Genomic DNA, 19,389 nt, shown 5'->3' on the forward strand with positions numbered 1-19,389 from the left:
AGCACACTGGCACATAATGAATGGGTGCTTGATAAATACTTGTTAAGTGATCCAATAAAATAGAACACAAAGGGACAATAGGGTAGCAAAAAATCCATATAAGAGAGAGTAAACAGTATAAAATGTTGAAGAAATGTTGATAAGGAAAAGGATTAAGAAAATTCTATTGGATTGGACAATTAAGAAATCACTGGTAATTTTGGATCATGCATTTTCTGTTAAGTGATGAGACTGGACATCAGACTGCAAAGTGTCCACAAGTGATTCAGAGAAGAATAAGTGGAGACAATGAGAGTAGATAGCTTTATTTAAGATTTTGGGTTGAAAGAGGAAGATTTATGACAATAGTTAAAGGTGATATAAGTCAATAGATAATCACAATTATATCAGTAAATATAATTTTAAATTAACCAATTGGTGAGATACCAAATCTTGGTGATTCTCTTTCTGCAACATCTCTCACAGGCATCCCAAACACTATCCACAAGCAGAAGATAAACTGTGGGAGTAAAAACACCGATGAAAAGCAACTATTTGACTACAGGGGTGGAGGGGATATGACTGAGGAGAGACTCTAAATGAACACTCTAATGCAAATACCAACAACATGGAAATGGGTTCGAATCAAGAACATATGTGATACCCAGTGGAATTGCGCGTGGGTTATGGGAGAGGTGGTGGGAGGGGGAGGAGGGAAGAAAGGAAAATGATCTTTGTTTCCAATGAATAATGTTTGGAAATGACTAAATAAAAATTAAAAAAGAAAAAGAAAAAAAAAGAAACAGGCATCCCCTTCTTTCCTTGACATGGCCACCACTGGGTCAGACCCTAATCAATGTTGGCCTGAACTATGGAAATAGACTAATGATAGATAGCCCTGCTTAGAGGAGCTATCCCCATTTTCTAGTTCATCCTCCACATAGTTGCCAAAATGACATTTCTAAAATATAGGATTACTATAAAGCAGCGGTCCTCAAAACATTATGGTACTGGGGATCAGTGGAATAGACTTGGGGTAAATTACCTCAGCAAGACAGTGTATGGTAAACCAATTTGGGGGGCAAAAATCCACTATTTGACAAAAACTGCTGGGAAATTGGAAAACAGTATGGGAGAGATTAGTTATAGACCAATATCTCACAACCTATGCCAAGATAAATTCTGAATGGGTGAATGGCTTGAATATAACGAAGGAAACTATAAGTAAATTAGGTGACCACAGAATAGTATACCTGTCAGATCTTTGAGAAAGGAAAGATTTCAAGACCAAGCAAGAGCTAGAAAAAATTACAAAATGTAAAATAAATAATTTTGACTACATCAAATTAAAAAAAATTGTACAAACAAAATTAATGCAACTAGAAATAGAAGGGAAACAACAAATTGGGGAAAAAATCTTTATAACAAAAACCTCTAAAAAAGGTCTAATTACTCAAATCTATAAGGAGCTAAATCAATTGTATAAAAAACTAGGCCATTCCCCAAATGATAAATGGGCATAAATAAATGAATGTGTTTTTCAGATAAAGAAATTAAAACTTTCAATAAGCACATGAAAAAGTGTTCTAAATCTCTTATACTTAGAGAAATGCAGATCAAAACATCTCTGAGGTACCACTTCACACCTAGCAAATTGGCTAGCATGACAGCAAAGGAAAGTAATAAATGTTGGAGGGGATGTGGCAAAATAGGGACAGGAACGCATTGCTGGTGGAGTTGTAAATGGATTTAACCATTCTGTATGGCAATTTGGAACTATGCCCAAAGGGCGCTAAAAGACTGCCTGCTGGGGCAGCTGGGTGGCTCAGTGGATTGAGAATCAGTCCTAGAGATGAGAGGTCCTAGGTTCTAATCTGGCCTCAGACACTTCCTAGCTGTGTGACCCTGGGCAAGTCACTTGACCCCTATTGCCTAGCCCTTACTTTTTCCTCTTCTGCCTTGGAACCAATACACAGCATTGATTCCAAGATAGAAGGTAAGGGTTTAAAAAAAAAAAAGACTTCCTGCCCTTTGATTCAGCCATACCACTGCTGGGTTTATACCCCAAAGAGATCATAAGGAAAAAGATTTGTACAAAAATATTTATAGCCACACTCTTTATGGTGGCAATTGGGGAATGGCTAAACAAATTGTGGTATCTGTTGGTGATAGAATACTATTGAGCTCAAAGGAATAATGAACTGGAGGAATTCCATGTGAACTGAAATAGGAACTGATACAGAGTGAAAGGAGCAGAATCAGGAGAACATTGTACACAGAGATGGATACACTGTGGTACAATCAATTGTAATGGACTTCTCTACTAGCCGTAATGCAATGATCCAGGACAATTCTGAGGGACTTATGAGAAAGAGCACTATCCACATCCAGAGAAAGAACCATGGGAGTAGAAACACAGAAGAAAAACAACTGATTGATCACATGGATTAATGGGGATATGACTGGGGATATAGACTCTAGACCCTAGTGCAAATATCAATAATATGGAAATCGGGCTTGATCAATGACACATGTAAAACCCAGTGGCAATGTGTGTTGGCTACAGGAGGGGTGTGGGAGGAGGGGAGGGAAAGAGCATGAATCATGTAACAATGAAAAAATTCTCAATCAATTAAATTAAATTATAAAAAAGAAGGAAAGTATTAAATTGGGGAAAATTTTTACTGTTTCTCAAATAGAGATTTCAGATCTAAAATATATGGAGAACTTTGTCAAATATGTAAAAATGAGTCATTCTCTAATTGATAAAGTGATATGAATAGTTTTTGGATGAAGAAATCAAAACTATATGGAAATGTTCTAAATAATTACTGATTATAAAAATTCAAATCAAAACAACTCTGAGATATTATCTCATACCTATCAGCTTGGCTAAAATGATAAAAGGACAAAATGACAAATGTTGGAGGGGTGTGGAAAAATGGGGACACTAATACATTATTGGTTGGAACTGTGAACTGATCCAGTCTTTTGGAAAGCTATCTGGAATTATGCTCAAGGAGTTATAAAACTTTGTATACATTTGATGCAGCATGATAAGGTATACAAAGTTTTATTTGGTTTATTGTGTTTATTTTCCAAGATGATAATGGAAAATGGAAAAGAAATCATATTTTTAAACATATTTATAACAGTTCTCTGTGTAGTGACAAAGAACTGGAAATTAAAGGGATACACATCAGTTGGGGGGATGACAACAATTTGAGGCATCTGATTGTGAATAAATACTACTGTGTCATAAGAAATGATGAATAAGTCAATTTTAGAAAAACACAGAAAGATCTTTATGAAATTATGAAGATCAAAATGAGCAGAACCAAGAGAACAATATATACAGCAACAAAAATATCATTTGCAAAATGACTTGAATATATACCTCCAGAGAAAGAACTGATAAGTAGAAATGATATAGTTTTATATATACATATATCTTTTTGTCAAATAATGCCTTCCTTAAAGGGGGAGGAAAGGGAGGGAAGGAATTAGCTGAGTATTTAAATGTAACAAATTAATTTTTAAAATCACTCAAAAAATAAATTTAAATTTAAATTAATTTAAAACCATGCTTAACAACCTGCTCTCCAAAAAATACAGGCTACACTTAAGAACTTCACTTTCTGGCCTCACTCTCCTTTTACAGATTTGTTATACATTACTCCCCTTCAGACATACTGTACTCCACTCAAACTGGCTTACCTATTTTCCCTCATATAAGACATTCTATCCCCCATCTCTGTGGCTTTGCTTTGGAGACTGTGCCAGATTCCCTGAAACTCGGAGTTCCCCATCCAGAAGAATCCCCTTCTGTAACCACTCCTAGGGTCATTCAAGTTCTTGCTGACTTTCTTGGGTCTGCTGTCCAGTTCAATAAAACTTTTAAAGCCCTACTACCTGCAAGGCTTGTGATAGTCCGGTTATTTCCTCCTGTACCTGGAATATACTCCCTCCTCACTCCTGCCCCTTCGAATCTCCAGATGGCTTTCTAGTTCAGCTCAAGCACTACTTCATATGAGACCTTTTCTAATCCCCTTTCCTGTCATTAATGCTCCCCCAAATTAGTCATGTGTTTACTTTGGATCTCCTTATATAAAATATAATTGTCTTCTCAGATATAATGTATTCCTTTAGGAAAGGGACTTATTCCTTTTATCTTTGTTTTACCAGAACCTATCCCTAAAGCATTTAACAAATGCTTGTTTGATTGACAGCTCCTTTTTCTTTTCTTAATATTATCTTCAGGTTTTTAGATCTTTTAGATGGAGACAGCATTAACATTTTATTCTGCTCACTAACATAATCTCTGAAGCAGTCAGTCCCTCTTTTGTTAATAATAAAGAGGGTGTGGGCAGCTCTATGGGATTCCAGAACTTTAAATGAAAAATTTTTAAGTACCTCCTTTTCCTCTGACCCTGAATATGTTATTGCCCAGCAGCTGTGTTGCCTGTATTTCTTCATCATAGTACAATCAGGGACCTAAATTGAGACTTTGAATGAAGTTGAATTTGTTACATGGTACATGTTTAACACCCTGCTCTCCAAAAGCATAGGACACACTTAAGTTATTCTGCTTTAATATTTTGTTGCTTTCTCAAGTCTAAATAAGCAATAAAGCAGTACACCAAACCTTGTTTTTTCTGTTTCCTTTTCTCTAAAAAAAAAAAAAGCTCAGAAATTTTAGCAATCAGTCCTAGTATAAGCTGGTTCCAGTGTGCATAAAGGTGTGTATCTGTAGTTGTATCATATATGGAAGATACTTAAATCCCTGGGTGCTGAGCAGAGGGAGTCTATAGAGACTGCACACGAGAAAGGAGTTTCCCTTATGAAATGTAAGCTTTCTGAGGGCAGCTATTCATTTCTATTTCATTGACTGTATCCCCAGCCTTTACACAACACCTTGCGCACTTTAGGGCTTTAAAAGATTTATCCGACTGGACAGCATATCATGAGAAAGGGTCAGGAAGAACTTGACTGAGTCCAGGAGTGGTTACAGAAGGGGATTCTCTTGGATGGGAGAACTCCGAGTCTCTGGGAGTCAGGTGCAGTCCCATGAGTCTTCTTAGTTCGACTTCACCAGCTGGGCAGCCAAGCCTCACCTCGCCCCAGCAGTTTCCAGCTGACTTGCCCAACTCCTGCCAACCCCTTTCCTTCTTGGGCCTGGGCCTCCGGGGAAGTCCAGACCCCAGAGTTAACCCCACGAACCCACAGATTCAGATTCAGACTCAGATTCTAGTGAAGGAGGGGAAAGGGCTTGGAGGGGCAGATGCTTCCAGGACACCTGGGTTCCAGCTCAACGGCTACATCTGGTCCCCTGGCCTGGCCCTGCTCCGCCTCTCCTGGCAGGTGCCCTAGGTACAGTCAGCATTCACGGTGGCTCTGAGCACAACCTGGGTTAAGGGCTCCCCCACTCCCCCATCACATGCACTTCATTCCTTCATCCTACCTGCGTGTACAGCTCAGCCACTGCCATGGGGTCGGCAGCCGAGTCCCGAGGGACAGGGAGAGGGATAGGGAAGGAGGAGGCCGAGGAGTTAGGAATCCGGTGTCTAGGGCAGCTGGAGGGTGGGAAGTCCAGGAGGTACTGGCGAGGTCCCAGCAACAGAGCAAACCGGGGTGGAGCTCCTGGAGGACGGCTCCAGGGGCGGGGGCGACGTGAGGGGTATAGAGAGGCGGGGCTTGAGCTTCAGGTGCTCCGATTTGTAGGGCCTCAGCCTGAAGGTGGAACTCTGAACCAAAAGTCTGGACGAAGCATCAGTCTCAGTCAGTACGCCCCGGCCAGTACTAAGACACTTCTGGAATTCCTGCGCCTCAAAGTGGGAAAGTTTGCAACTAGGTGTTCTAAGACGCTTCACGGAGTAATAATAACGAAGGGCTGGCGGGAAGAGGAGGAAAAGAATCAAGACTAGGAAGAACTTTTATTCACTGGGATTGGTCCACGAGGGCCTGGGGGCTGGGAAATTCTTCTTGCCTATTGGCTGTGTGGATAATACAGGCTTAAAGAAGCAGGGCAGCTAGCCACAGGTGGTGGGCAACCTTGAACCCACAAAACTGCAGAGCCAAAACCTGCCCCAGCCCTCATTATAAAGGTGGAGAAAACATCCCATTAGGTATTATGTTTAAATTCAGTCCTTTATCCTGTCAACTCCTTATATTTCATTCCACTTTGCAAGTTGGTTACTTGAAGGGAGAATATGGGCAAATAACAAAGACTGCAGAGTTGTGGAGGTAATTTCTCCCCCTGAATATCATTCTAAAATGTTTAAGTACTCCAAATGCACCTGGGATTTTCTGATGGTTCACTAAAAAGATTTTGATACAATTACAGTTGCTGCCCTCCATCTAAAACAAAGAATGAATGTAGGTGATACATCAAACAAACACTCAAAAATGCAAGTGTGGAAGCATTTAATAAATGCAGTCATTTTGTAAGCCTTAGAAAATTTTATCTCTAAGTTTCTCCTGGTTGCAAATTGAGTGCCTTTGAAGCCCATTATCAGCTTGTGTGCAGGACATTAAAAAAAATTTTTTTAAAACTTCATCTGTAGTCTTGATTGCTTTTCTAACTGAAGCCAAAGTGAAGCAGAAAAGCAATGATCTTTGGTATAAAGAAGATACTAGGGAGTACCGCCAGCAGTGAGTGGACAAGTAAAGTCAGAATTGGGTAATGGAAAAAACTTTGGGTTGGGTTTAGAAGACCTAGCTTGGGGCAGCTGGGTGCTCAGTGGATTGAGAGCCAAGCCTAGAGATGGGAGGTCCTAGGTTCAAATCTTGCCTCAGACACTTCCCAGCTGTGTGACCCTGGGCAAGTCACTTGACCCCCATTGCCTAGCCCTTGCCTTCTGCCTTGGAGCCAATACACAGTATTGACTTCAAGACGGAAGGTAAGGGTTTAAATTAAAAAAAAAAATAGAAGACCTAGCTCCACATTTTGGGCTCTTTTTACCTAAGTGAACCTTGGACAAATCATTTCACTGACTTCTTCTTTGTTACCTCATTTGTTTGGGAGGAAGCTGGACCAAACATCCCTTTTGCCTTAAAATCTAGGTTCTTTAAAATTATTGGGGACTGTTCAGAAAACAAAATGAAGCTTTCTCTTTGATATGTTATTAACTGGTAATTATTTGTTTACAATTTACTATGTGATGACAGTAGAGTGAAACCTGGAGACATTTGGAGGGAGGGCAATTTCACCCATTTTATTTATCTCTTTTCAGTGTTGCTTCTGGATAAACAATGGCCCCCAAAGGTTATGTAAGGATATGAGATATTAGGATGAAGGAAGAGTATTCTCATCCCAACTCCATCCATTATTTTTTTTCCCTAAATAGTCTCCCAAATAATTTCAAAGGGACCAAGGCTGGTTAAAGAGGCATACTGCAGGAATTTAAAAGTTTCAGGCTTTTTTTCAGATAAAAGGTCAAAGCAAAAGTATAAAAGAGCAGTTTTGAGAGAAATGTCTCAAGACTTCTCTATGCTAACTGGCTGGATATCTTGTAGGAGCTATGAGTCTATGAGCTAAAGCTATAGAAGATTTGCAGGTGCTCTATATGTCCTGCTATCAGAGAGCAGCAGGAATAGTAGCTTAGTGGAGAAGAAACTGGAAGCTTAGCTAAGAGGGGAAACTTGGGGAAAGAGGAAATATAGTCTCTAAGGTAGAATAGCACCTTAGAATAGCAAATTGATACAAGATAGAACAGTGAGAAGAGTTCCAGCTGGGTGGTGGGAAATTGAAAGACCAATCTTTTGCTGTATAGAGATTTTTCCTTCTTTTTTGGTACTTTGATACTAACTAAACACTTAACTAATTTATGTTTTAGGTGCTTATCTATTAATAATTACTGATTGGGGGGGCCTAGTAATTGCATTTCTATGATTATTCAAAATCTCACCCTAAAACTGAAGGATGGTGATCCATGCCTACCACCATCCACATTTTTGCCTGTTCAGACTAATGAGTTCATGATGTAATCTATTAGCACTGTTCAGAATTTTTCTTCTCTGGTGATTGTGTCGTCTACAGATTTGCAGTGTTCCCAGTGAATTCTCTTCTCAATCATTTATTTTTTAACTTAAAATTTTTAAAAATAAAATTATTTAAACTTTCACTAAATTTTTTGGAATTCTGAATTCTTTCCCTCCTTTCTGCCCTTTGTCATCCATTGAGAAAGCAAGAAATGTGATTCCAATTATACATGTGAAATCATGCAAAATACATTTTGATATTAGTCATTTGGGGGGAGTGAGAAAAAGGCAAAAAAGTGTGCTTCCATCTGCACTCAGACTCCCCTCTCTCTGGAGGTGAATAGCATTTTTTAAATCATCTTTTGGAAGTCTTGGATTATTTCATTAATCAGAACAGCCAAGTCACTCATTGTTAATAATTGTACAAAATTGCTGTTACAATGTATAATGTTCTTTTGGTTCTGCTCACCTCACTCTGCAATAGATCATATGAACCTTCCCAGGTTGGTCTGAAATCATCCTTTGCTATTGTGCAAATACTGTATATTCCATCACAACCACATATCACTTCTTGGTTCAGTCATTCCCCAAATAATAAACCTCCTCTCAATTTCCAATTCTTTGCCACCACAAAAAAAGCTATTGATATTTTGGTCAAATAGGTCCTTTACATTTTTCTTTGATACCTTTGGGATACATGATAGTGTTACTGTAGGGTCAAAGGGTATTCGGAGTTATATATCTCTTTGAACATAGTTCCAAATTGTTCTCCAGAATGGTTGGGCTAGTTCACAACTCCACCAACAATACATAAGTGTCTCAGATTTTTCACATCCCCTCTAATATGTTTTCCTTTTTTGTCATAGGTAACCTGATACATGTGAAATGGTATTTGAGGGGTTTTATTTGCATTTCTCCCATCGAGTAATTTGAGATTATTTCATGACTATAGATTTGATTTCTTCTAAAAATTGCCTTTCCATATCCTTTAACCATTTATCAATTGGAGAACAGCTCTTTTTTTTGGCTCAGTTCCATATGTGGGCTTGTATGAGATATGAGGTATTTATCAGAGAAATTTGCTACAATAATATTTTCCCAGTTTCCTGCTTTCCTTCTAATCTTGGCTGTAAAGTTTTTGCACAAACAAGACCAATGAAGCCAAGATCAGAAGGAAAGCAGAAAACTGGGAAATCTTTTAAAGGAAATTTCTCTGATAAAGGCCTCATTTCCCAAGTATTTAAGGAATCAAGTCAAATTTGTAAAAATAGGAGTTAATTGGCAAAGAACCAGAAATTGAGGGAATGTCCATCGATTGGGTTATTGAAAAACAAGTTGTGGTATATGATTGTGATAGAATACCACAGCACCATAAGAAATGATAAGATTCATTTTTTAAAAACCTGGAAAAAACTACATGAGATAATGAAGAGTGAAATGAGTAGAACCAAGAGAACATTATATACAGCTCCAGATTTAATATTTCAAGAATAACTTGTGAACCTCAGAGAATGAAATGAGAAGTGGAAACATGAAAGACATAATCTATATATACACATGTTTGCTGGATGATGCCTTTTATGGTGTTGAAGAGATGGAAGGGGCTGAGATATGTGGAAGTAAATTCTATTAAAGAAAATTAAAAAGATTCAATCATTTATTAAATGCCCTAGCAACTAGTTCTGAGCAAGCCCATGCAAATTCCAGAAAAGTATTGATTTCTTGCTCTGCTTAGATTCCCATTTTTCGGTTATCTCATAGTAAAAATTGGTCCTTCCCTTCTTCACTCTCAATTCTAGTCAATTTTTTCACTGCCTTTGCTGTTATCAAAGGTTTTTTTTCAAAAGCCTAACTAGATATCCATCTCTTTATCATTCAAAGAACTCCAAAAAATTAAACAGGTTTCCGGTGGGAATTATGTTGTTCTTCCATTCAGAGGATATTTTTTGTGAAAATATTTATCTTTTTTATTCTTTATTCACAATACACACCCTTCTCCAAATTCCTTCTCCAATGACAGATATTATTCTCCAATGATTGTGACAGGGAAGTGACTCTAGGCTCTAATGTGCATTTCACAAGTTTACATAAAGCTTTGAATGGTAGGAGTATGGTCCTGTAAGTTAACTGTTTTCTGAATATCAATGTAGCTAAGCATAGAGAGTGCTTATCACCAACGAGTTGGCCTCCAGGTGATAAATTCTTTGGCTATAATCCCTCCCACTGGTGAAATTCACTGGTAGAATCCCACATTTGAACACTTCCATAAATAAAAGTAACATTTGTAATTGGCTACATATATTTACCATAGGGATTATATAATTGCCATAAAGTTAAAAAAAAAAACTTTTGAGAAAGGTTTCAGGAAAGAGAGCTCAATAACTCTTTGAATCTAGAAGATGAATTATTTGAAAGGACCATTTAGATGCCCTAAGAAAACCTCCACAGCATCAGAAGATGAACTTTGGGGGGTTGAACACAAGTATTTTGAAAGTAAGCTTGTATGCCACAGGGGATTGCCCCCCCAATTGACTTATTGTCAATGCACCTAGCAAACAGTGGTTTGCTCCCTCACAAGCCTGCTCTCTCTCTTTCTCTTTTATTTTCCTCAACTCTAACTATTGAATATTATATGCACCTTTAGCTAGATCTTTAGAGTTACAAAATAGTTATGTAAAATGATTTATTGAGGAGACTAATCTCCCAAAGAATCACAGGGAGGATTGTGAAAGGAAATTCTTGGTTCTCTGTCTATTCTGAGTTTACACTTGTGAAAAGGGAATCTTTTATTCTCTTTGCCTAGTTGGAGTTAAAACTTTGGTTAACAATAATTTAAGTATCCCTATTTAGTACCTCACTAGATTGTGAGGACAGGATTAACTCTCCTTTGTCTACTTTTGAATTAATCAACAAAAGCAAATACACCCATACTTAACCCTAAAGTAAGGGAAGTCCACAATCTCTTACTATAGGAGTTTACACTTCCAAGAGGAAGACACCCCTACTTAACCTTAAGTGGGGAAAGGTCTGCAACCCACTTGCTAAACTGGGTGATAACTCAGAAATGTGTGAATCCAAACTGGGTGACAACTCAGAAACGTGTAAATCCTAGGAGGAGATCTCGTTATCACCTTTAGAGGTGAGAGTCAATCCCAAAGACACTGCCCCTGGGCTGTGCTAGACAATTTGGAAACTGTGATTGGCCCCTGTGAAGAGGGGCAGGGACAGGAAACCACCCTAAAAGCCAGGAAATCCTTCAGTTAGGAAAGTCTTGTGAAGTTGAGTCTCCTGGAGAGTGTCTCCTGGAGATAGTCTTCCAGGGAACTTCACTGGAGACTGTGGCTGGAATTGTGGCTTCAACTTAGACTCTGACCCCTGGACTACTTCATTGGGCAAGTGAAAAGGCTAACTCCCTTCCAAGTTTCCTAAGAGACTAGCTTCCATGTTGGAGGAGGCCATGTGGTTACTCACTACTGGCCCTCCTGGCTGAGGACTAGTATAGGTATTTTTTCTAACTTCTTTCACATTTCTCTACTTTGTTTCCTCTCTATTTTGGTAAACTTCTGACTTGAGATATAATAATTTCAGTGACCACATTATTTCATATAATTTAAGTACAACCATTAAATTTAACTTTTACACTAAAGCAAGTTTAAAAAATTTCCTGTTTATGTACTCATAGAAAGACAAACAAACATATCTGTATCTTTATTTGAACAATTTTCTTCTATGGTAACTAGGAATACAGTGTTTTTTGATGCACACATTGACTAAGTACAACATCAGACAACTACAATAGCTTAGAGCATATATGTCATATTGATAGTTTTGGTTTTCCTCTAAGTTCATAGTGATATCGAGTAAAAACCCATTTTTCAAAGGCCCTTGGTTGAGATGAGGTGAATTATCAACTTTCCTTTAAAAAAACTAATTCTTATGTAATATGCTGAAATTTCTTCAGTTTCGAATTGGAATTAAATGATAATGACCATCAGCTTCTCAGCACTTCTATTTTCTCTTTAATGGAATGAATGTTTCAAAGATGAACTCTATTACATCTCACATATAACACAAATTAGGCCATCCCTTTAAATTCAATAGGGTAGACTCTTTGATGAAACACAGAACAATGTCTGCAAAAACACTTATTAAAAGATGCACAATTCTAAGAATCTCAGTAAAACAGCAACTGGAGCATGAGTTAAATTCAGTCAGCTAGTTTTTGTGCAACACATTTTGAGCCATTATAAATTTTAAGAAAGAAAGCCACAATTAAATATTCTAACAAAAAAACAACTTTACCAGGAACCATACATTATTAACATCTGATAACATTTCTACATAATGAGGGACCATTTATCTTTCAAGAAAAAAATGTAAATATTTTGGATGTTCACATTAAACAGATAGCTTAAATTTAGCACTAAAGTTACACATACATGGTCATTTCTAATTCATTTTTAGAAACTCTTGCCTCTGAAAAATGCATGTAAAAATATTGACCTGCCATGCATTATGTAAATTATAAAATACACAAATTCTAACTTAAAAAACATTGTCCTTCAAAATACATCCAGCAACACAATGTGATATAAAAGAAATGACAATTAATCTTGGAGTCCAACAATGACACCTACAAAGTTAAACCACAATTTTCATATACATGAAAATTATAAAACAAACACTTAAAAATCACAAAAATATTTTCATTCAGCATTTCTCAGTTCTTGACCTATAAGAAACAGATGTTATAATTTCAAGTTAAAATTTTTTTACTATCCTAATAATGGGTAAAATATACCATATACAACATTATTACCTGATTTTAGCCAAACTTTCTTTCGAAAATATAATACACACTGAAGGGTTAAAAACATTATATTCTTGACCTTTAAGACATGATACTTTTTGGAAGATGAGAAACAAAACTACAATCAAAAGTCTTTGTCCTATCTCTGTATTTCTTGAATGTGTTCATAAACTAGTTCAGGTACCATCATTGACCTCAGACTTCCCTTGGCTCATAGATTGCTTTTCTACTATGACTGATGCTCTTGTTCATAGTCTACAGATGATGTCAGTAAGGATAAAGGTGGGGGAAAGAAAGAAAAAAGAAGAAAGGAAGGATACTAGGAAGCCACACTGGCTTCCTCAAATATGGAACACACACACACAAATACACACACAAACAAATGAGAAAAAGGCCTCAACAACTTCCCTTGACAGGTCCATCTTCATAGAGAAACAGTAAAAGAGAATTTAAGGAAGCTCTGTAAGGGAAAATAGCAGAAGTGGGGTCGCTGGCCCCCCTAATAAATTATGCTTATCCATAAATCTCCATAAATATGTAGCCAGCTAGATACATGAACTTCTCTTATGCACTTTCATGCTTAGACATACTTTTCACTCCCCAAAGAAACTACTACCCAAAGAAATGCAGTATTGACTGGCTAGGAGCTCTTACCCCTAATTATATGCACATTGGTAGTCTGACCATTGGCTGTTCTTCAAATGCTGTCCTGGTGCCCTACCACTTTTCTCTAGGTCCCAAAGCTACAGCGGATGCCTGCTATTGTAGGAGCCTAACTGGACAATATCCAAGATCCAGCATCGTTCTAAGACCACTGCAAATGTAGACTAGAAGGCTTTGAATTGGTATTAGTGAAATGGACCATTTTCCTGCCAGTCAGCCTTCAGCCCAAGGGCATTTTTGATGCCAATCCTCTCTATGGCTAATTACTGCTTGAAACGTAATTGTTCTGCACATGATGAGGCTGAGTGGTTACAGGGATCATTAACTTATCATACAAGTCAAATTCTCTATATATATATATCCTTATAATAGCTGTGACTCTTCACAAAAATATAACTATCCAAGACTTGAGTAATAGTACTTGGAGCTCATTCTAATGAATCGTTCATATAAAGCATATAGCACATGCTTGCTTTCTCCCAGTTTTTATGACCATGATAGGAAAAAACAATCTAATAGCTGACTGTGTAACCCAGCAGCCAGCTTTGGCACAGGGTGTTCCTCTTCCCTTCCACATCCTATGGCTTGAAATGCTCTCTCCTCACCTCTTGAAATTCTAGCCCCACTCAAGCGCTGTCTCCTAGAGGAAGCTTTTCTTGGTTTTCCTCCACCCTCTAGTTCCAAGTGGACTCCATTCTCCTACCAATGACCTTGTATTTGCTTATCTACATCTGGTAAATATTTTATCATGGTAAAATAGAAGCTCCTTAATAACAGGGATGGTAGCGTGGCATCCCCAGCATTTAGCATAGTTCCTAGTTCATGGTTGGGACTTAATAAATGCTTATTGAATTAAGAAACATCATCATAGAAACCAATTCAAAATCATCACTACATAATGTCCTCACTTTCCTCTTCCCACTTCCTGCTTATGTAGTGTAAAACAAATTGGAATAGGATTCCAAAGACCTGGGTTCTTAATATTGGTTCTGTCCTTGACTGTATGAGACTTTCACTAGTAAGTCACTCTTCTGCCTTTCCTCAGCTCATTGACAAGCCCATGGTAAAGTTCAGATTTGACATGAACAAAACGTTTTGAACACTATAAAGCATTTTACAAATATCAACCTTATTTTGCTATTTCTCTCACCTTGGAGGTTTTTAGAGGAATCACTCTAATATTTGCTGATCCCTACAGCAATGAGAAACTGGGCAACACTGAACCCAAAGAAGGTGGTCCTGGGCACTGAAGATGAAATTTCTAGCTCTAATGATAGCAACAAAATTCCAAGACAACAAAGCATTTTAATGCCCCATTCCTCAGAATTTGTTGTAAAACAATAACCTACAGCTCAAATATTCTCTAGGAAGTAAAGAATCTCCAAACTGCAAATAATTTGTGAATCATTTAAACTTAAGTCTGTATCGTGGGTATTTTAGTGTTTTTAGAATTAAAAATAAAAGACAAAATAACTAATAACTATAAGACCTTATGCAAGAAGAGTTGGGAAATTTGCTAAGCATTCCTAGCATAGCCCCATGTTTCCTGGTGTGTGCTGGGTAAAGGATAGCATCTCCTCTAGGATTGATATGAAAGACTAGTTTCATGCACATATTTGTTTCTCTAATCTTCCAGCATTGAAGTACACATCATACTTGGGATAGGGGAGAGAATTAATTTTTTTTTTTAGTTTAAAAAGTCTTTCCCTCTAGTTCCTATTGAACTAACAGGTTTAATACAGGAGTAACAATACAGAAAGAGATAGTACCTGAGCATTTAATTAAGTAGTGATACACAGGAATTTAAATAGAGATTTGCTTGAAGATATGTCACGCAGTTTTCAAAGATAAATCAATAATCAAGGAGTGAAAATCTAGGTGAAGTAGTATGTTACATTTGTTTTTCATTTAAGAACACTCAAAGTGAAGAAAATTGATATTTCTATAAAGTACCCAAATTAAGTTAGCCAAGAATATAAAGTCAGATCATGTGCCGGACAAAAATATTCCTTTTCAAATGTACAGATGATTCCTGATTTATTGCAAGCCACCTCGAAGCACTGGGCCAGAGAATCACACAGTCTTGGTGTAGATATGCCATATGTCTATATATTTATGTTAATCATCTTGGGGGTTGTCTTTAAGAAGATTCTTTCTACGTCATAGCATGTCTTCAAGCAAATGTTCATCCAAATTCTTGTTGACATCCACTTCCTGACATTCTTTCTATTCTTATTCTTGGTGAAGCCAATAGCTTTAGTTTTGAAGTTTTCGAAGTTAAGAACTGATGCATTCTAGTCTGTCCAGCAGATGGCAAACTGGCTTCATAAATTAGATTTCAAGCTTCCATTATAAAAATACTAGAGTCGCATCCAGAGAAAGAACTGTGGAAATGGAAATGCGTTAGAAAAATATGTGATCGATCACATAACATGACAGGGATATGACTGGGGTTTTGATGTTAAAGGATCTCACTATTGCAGATATGAATAACACAGAAATAGTTTTGAACAATGATACACGTATAATCCAGTGGAACTGCTTGTCAGATTTGGGAGGGGGGGAGGAAAAAGCAGGGGGAGGGAGGATCTGAAGCTGAGATATCCAACTAATGGCCAGTCTGAACCCATTCCAGGGGTCTAGCTAAGATTTTTTAACTCCAAATGTTTTTGTTTTCTTGACTTATGAAAAGAGTAGGCTGGAAGGTATGAATCACCTGTCTGCTCACACCCTGGTGGAGCTGACTGCTGCCATGTATCATGCCAGAAGGATGGGATCAACTGGCAATTTTAATTGTAGGATTTCATGTGGTTCACACTCCCAAGGGTTTCTCATCTCATCAGTCTACCATTGAAAAAATATGTAGGCCCTTTATCTACAGCAGTTCCCTTAGTTTATCAATGAGGAAGCTAAGGCCTAGTCGATGAAGTGACAACAATACAGTATTTTTCTTTTCATAATAAGCTTTGTCATTAAATTGAAAATATTCATTTTCTCATCACAATATTTCACAGTATACTTCAATAAGGTAATCTTACAAAAGTATCTAACAGTTATGTCCTCTGATCACAAAACACTACTTGAGACTAGAGCTTGTGGTGAAAACCTGAAGATTTGTTTTTGTATATCTCAAAATGAGAGTTTAATTTTACTACGTGATCTGAGGAAAAAAAATATTCTGGAGAGGATGTAAATTAGAAGTACAGCATTCAACTTTTCCTTACAGATTTTGGTACTTGAGAACAAAATCCTTTGCAGAACTGAATAACATCCAACTTCCAAGCATGATGCCTTCTTAAAGTCTAGGGATATCTGAGAGCAGATGCAGTAATTGTAAAGGTAGAGTGTAAGTATTTATTGTTTTTCTTTTCTTATTTTTCTTATTTTCTTATTTTTAATTTATAGACTAATCTGTCTCACGACAATCATGCAAATCTGGATCATGATTACATTCCAACCTTCTTTTCTACATACCTGACTGAGATTACATTTTGAAGAAATAAACCAAAGAAAATGAAATCGAAAGTTAAAAACATGCACTGTAGGCATCTCAATCAACATTTAAAACCAGACACTTGACAGAAGACTTAAGTGATATCAACCCAGCAAAAACATTATATGGAGGTGTGTGTGTGTATGCACACACACACACACACACATATTCACACACATCTCTGTTAACATAATTTTGAATAAATAAGAAAAAGCATTTTGTTAATTCTATCTCTTACATATCAAATATTTGAATAAGACTCCTTAAACAAAAACTAGCCTGTTACTTCCAGTGTGCTACTTGTGCTTGGTTACCATTTTCTTATGTAGCTGATATTTGCTGACAATTGCATATGATCCAGTTAGAATAATGGACTGTATTGGATTGTAAACAAAGTTGATAAAAGAGAATATTATTACTGTAGTGCCTAAGAAGAATACTGTGTACATTAAAAAGAACACTATAAGCAGCAACAATTTAAAATGCCTGGTAAAACTAGAGTACCAACCAAAGAAGACCTACGCTACACAGTAAGTCAAGAAATCTCTTGATATCTCACACTTTATATTATAGTGACATAATCACAAATAAGGAAGTTATTTGAAAAATTACTTCATAGTTTGCCAGTTTATTTCTCCATTCCAGTTTGACAAGTTATAAACATAATTGATGCCTTAATTACTACGTATTTAACTACAGTTTCTCTTTCTTTCAGATCTTTCATTTAGCCTGGTGGTGGTCCTCTTTGCTCCCTGTCTATCAATAACTCACAGATGGATTATGTATTAATTTATGCTATTTAAAGGAGGTGCTAAGGATTTAAAATGGAGTCTGGCAGTTGATGACTGTTTCTTTCTCACCATTCATCTGAATTCCAACTCTGGATGCCTAAAGGTTGGATATGGAAATGTCACTCTGAAAGCGATGTGTCATACAAGAGCATGCTTTTCTATCCAGGGCAGTCCAGGTATTCTAAGGAGATTTCCAGTTATCCACCTATAGTTGGGGAAATATGCAGTTTTTTTTTTCCTTTAAAAAAAATGTGTTTTCAGTAGCTCACTGGAAATAATGGGTTCTTATTTCAAGCAAGAAACTATTGTCAGCAGCATCTGCCTGTGTTTGGGTCCTGGTTCAGACTCTCGCAATGAACCCCAAACCCAGGCTGGTGGGGATCTGAATCGTTTCTAGCGCAAGGGAGGATGGGTTAAAAGGAAAGGTAACAGGGAAAATATGTTTCGCATCCATGAGCAGCTGAGGAGAGTCTTTCCTGTCTCGTAAACGCATCTAGAAAAATGAAAAGATAAGAAACATGTCATCAAAACTATAAAAGCTTATTTTATTAAAAGGTTAACAAATTGACTTACAAAAGGGCAAACTTGTATTTTATTATGCAGTTGTCTCAAGCTTTCAAAATCATTTTATTTCCTTAGACAGCTGATTTTTTTTTAAAAAGCATCCAACAAATGGTGATATGCAAAATTTAACAAGAATCAAAACTAAAGAATAGAGGGAAATGAAATTCTTTTCAATTAAAATGTCAAATATCCACTAGAAAAACATTTAAAACAATTAATCAGCAAGCCAAACAAACAATGGAGCAAATGAAAGCCAGCATCTCACCTGTATAGTACGTATAAATGATACGGAGACTCTTTCCTCAAATTCATTAACTGGAGTATACAAATTCAAAACTTTTACAATCTAGGAGAAAAGAGTCGTGTTTTCAGCTTATTGTTAAATAAATAATAGCATATCTACACTCTAGACATAGTATAGTGGTTGTTCCAATAAAAATACACATATACCAGCAAATATGGTGACAGTTCTTTAGTCACAGTTTTAAAATAAAATTATTATAAAGTTACTGTATATGACGAATGTGAAAAACTGCAATGTGCTATAGAGAAAATAATAGAAATTACATACTTCTAATAAGTAGTTAGGAGGTCTATAGACTTTAAAAACTGAAGAAAAGAAAATTATAAATATGGAAGGCTTAAATTTATATTAAGAAATATATGTATATGTTTTTATAAGAAATCTATATATGAGAAAAATATGTAGGTTAAAAATATATTAAGAAAAATAAATCCTTACTTTCCATCTTAGCAACAACTTTAAGACAGAAGGGCAAGGACTAGGCAGTCAGAATTAAGTAACTTGTCCAGGGCCACACAGCTAGGAAGTGTGTAAGGCCACATATGAACCCAGGTCCTCCCAACTCCAGGCCTGGTGCTCTATTCATGGTACTCCCCAGCTTCCCCAATTGCTTTTTATTAGAAAACGGGTTTAATGGCTTTTCCTATGGAAATTACAGAAATAATTTTACAGAATGGTTGGATCTGTATGAGGCAGTATGGTATAATACTTAGAAGATCTGGGTTTGAATTCCAGCCCTGCTATTGCATGATTTTTTTTAAACCCTTACTTTCCATCTTAGAATCAGTACTGTGTATTAGTTCTA

At 36.8% G+C, this 19,389-nt stretch overlaps 2 protein-coding genes across 6 annotated transcripts in view; both read right to left on the minus strand.

Annotated features, from left to right (window-relative positions):
* MYO5C (myosin VC) overlaps nt 1-5,614 on the minus strand; it is a 147,893-nt gene extending 142,279 nt beyond the window's left edge. For both annotated transcript variants that reach the window (XM_007479964.3, XM_007479963.3), the window contains exon 1: nt 5,441-5,614. In XM_007479964.3, coding sequence (XP_007480026.1) covers nt 5,441-5,467 — 27 coding nt within the window. In that variant the 5' untranslated portion in view covers nt 5,468-5,614. The remainder of the gene's footprint in view (nt 1-5,440) is intronic.
* Nucleotides 5,615-11,652: 6,038 nt separating this feature from the next.
* Nucleotides 11,653-19,389, minus strand: part of MYO5A (myosin VA) — a 212,615-nt gene continuing 204,878 nt past the window's right edge. For all 4 annotated transcript variants that reach the window (XM_056810210.1, XM_056810209.1, XM_016427868.2 and 1 more), the window contains 2 exons: nt 18,546-18,626; nt 11,653-18,209 (listed from right to left, as the gene is read on the minus strand). In XM_056810210.1, the coding sequence (XP_056666188.1) occupies nt 18,057-18,209; nt 18,546-18,626 (234 nt within the window). In that variant the 3' untranslated portion in view covers nt 11,653-18,056. The remainder of the gene's footprint in view (nt 18,210-18,545; nt 18,627-19,389) is intronic.

The sequence above is a fragment of the Monodelphis domestica genome, chromosome 1 (genome assembly GCF_027887165.1).
Source record: "Monodelphis domestica isolate mMonDom1 chromosome 1, mMonDom1.pri, whole genome shotgun sequence".
Lineage (NCBI taxonomy): Eukaryota > Metazoa > Chordata > Mammalia > Didelphimorphia > Didelphidae > Monodelphis > Monodelphis domestica.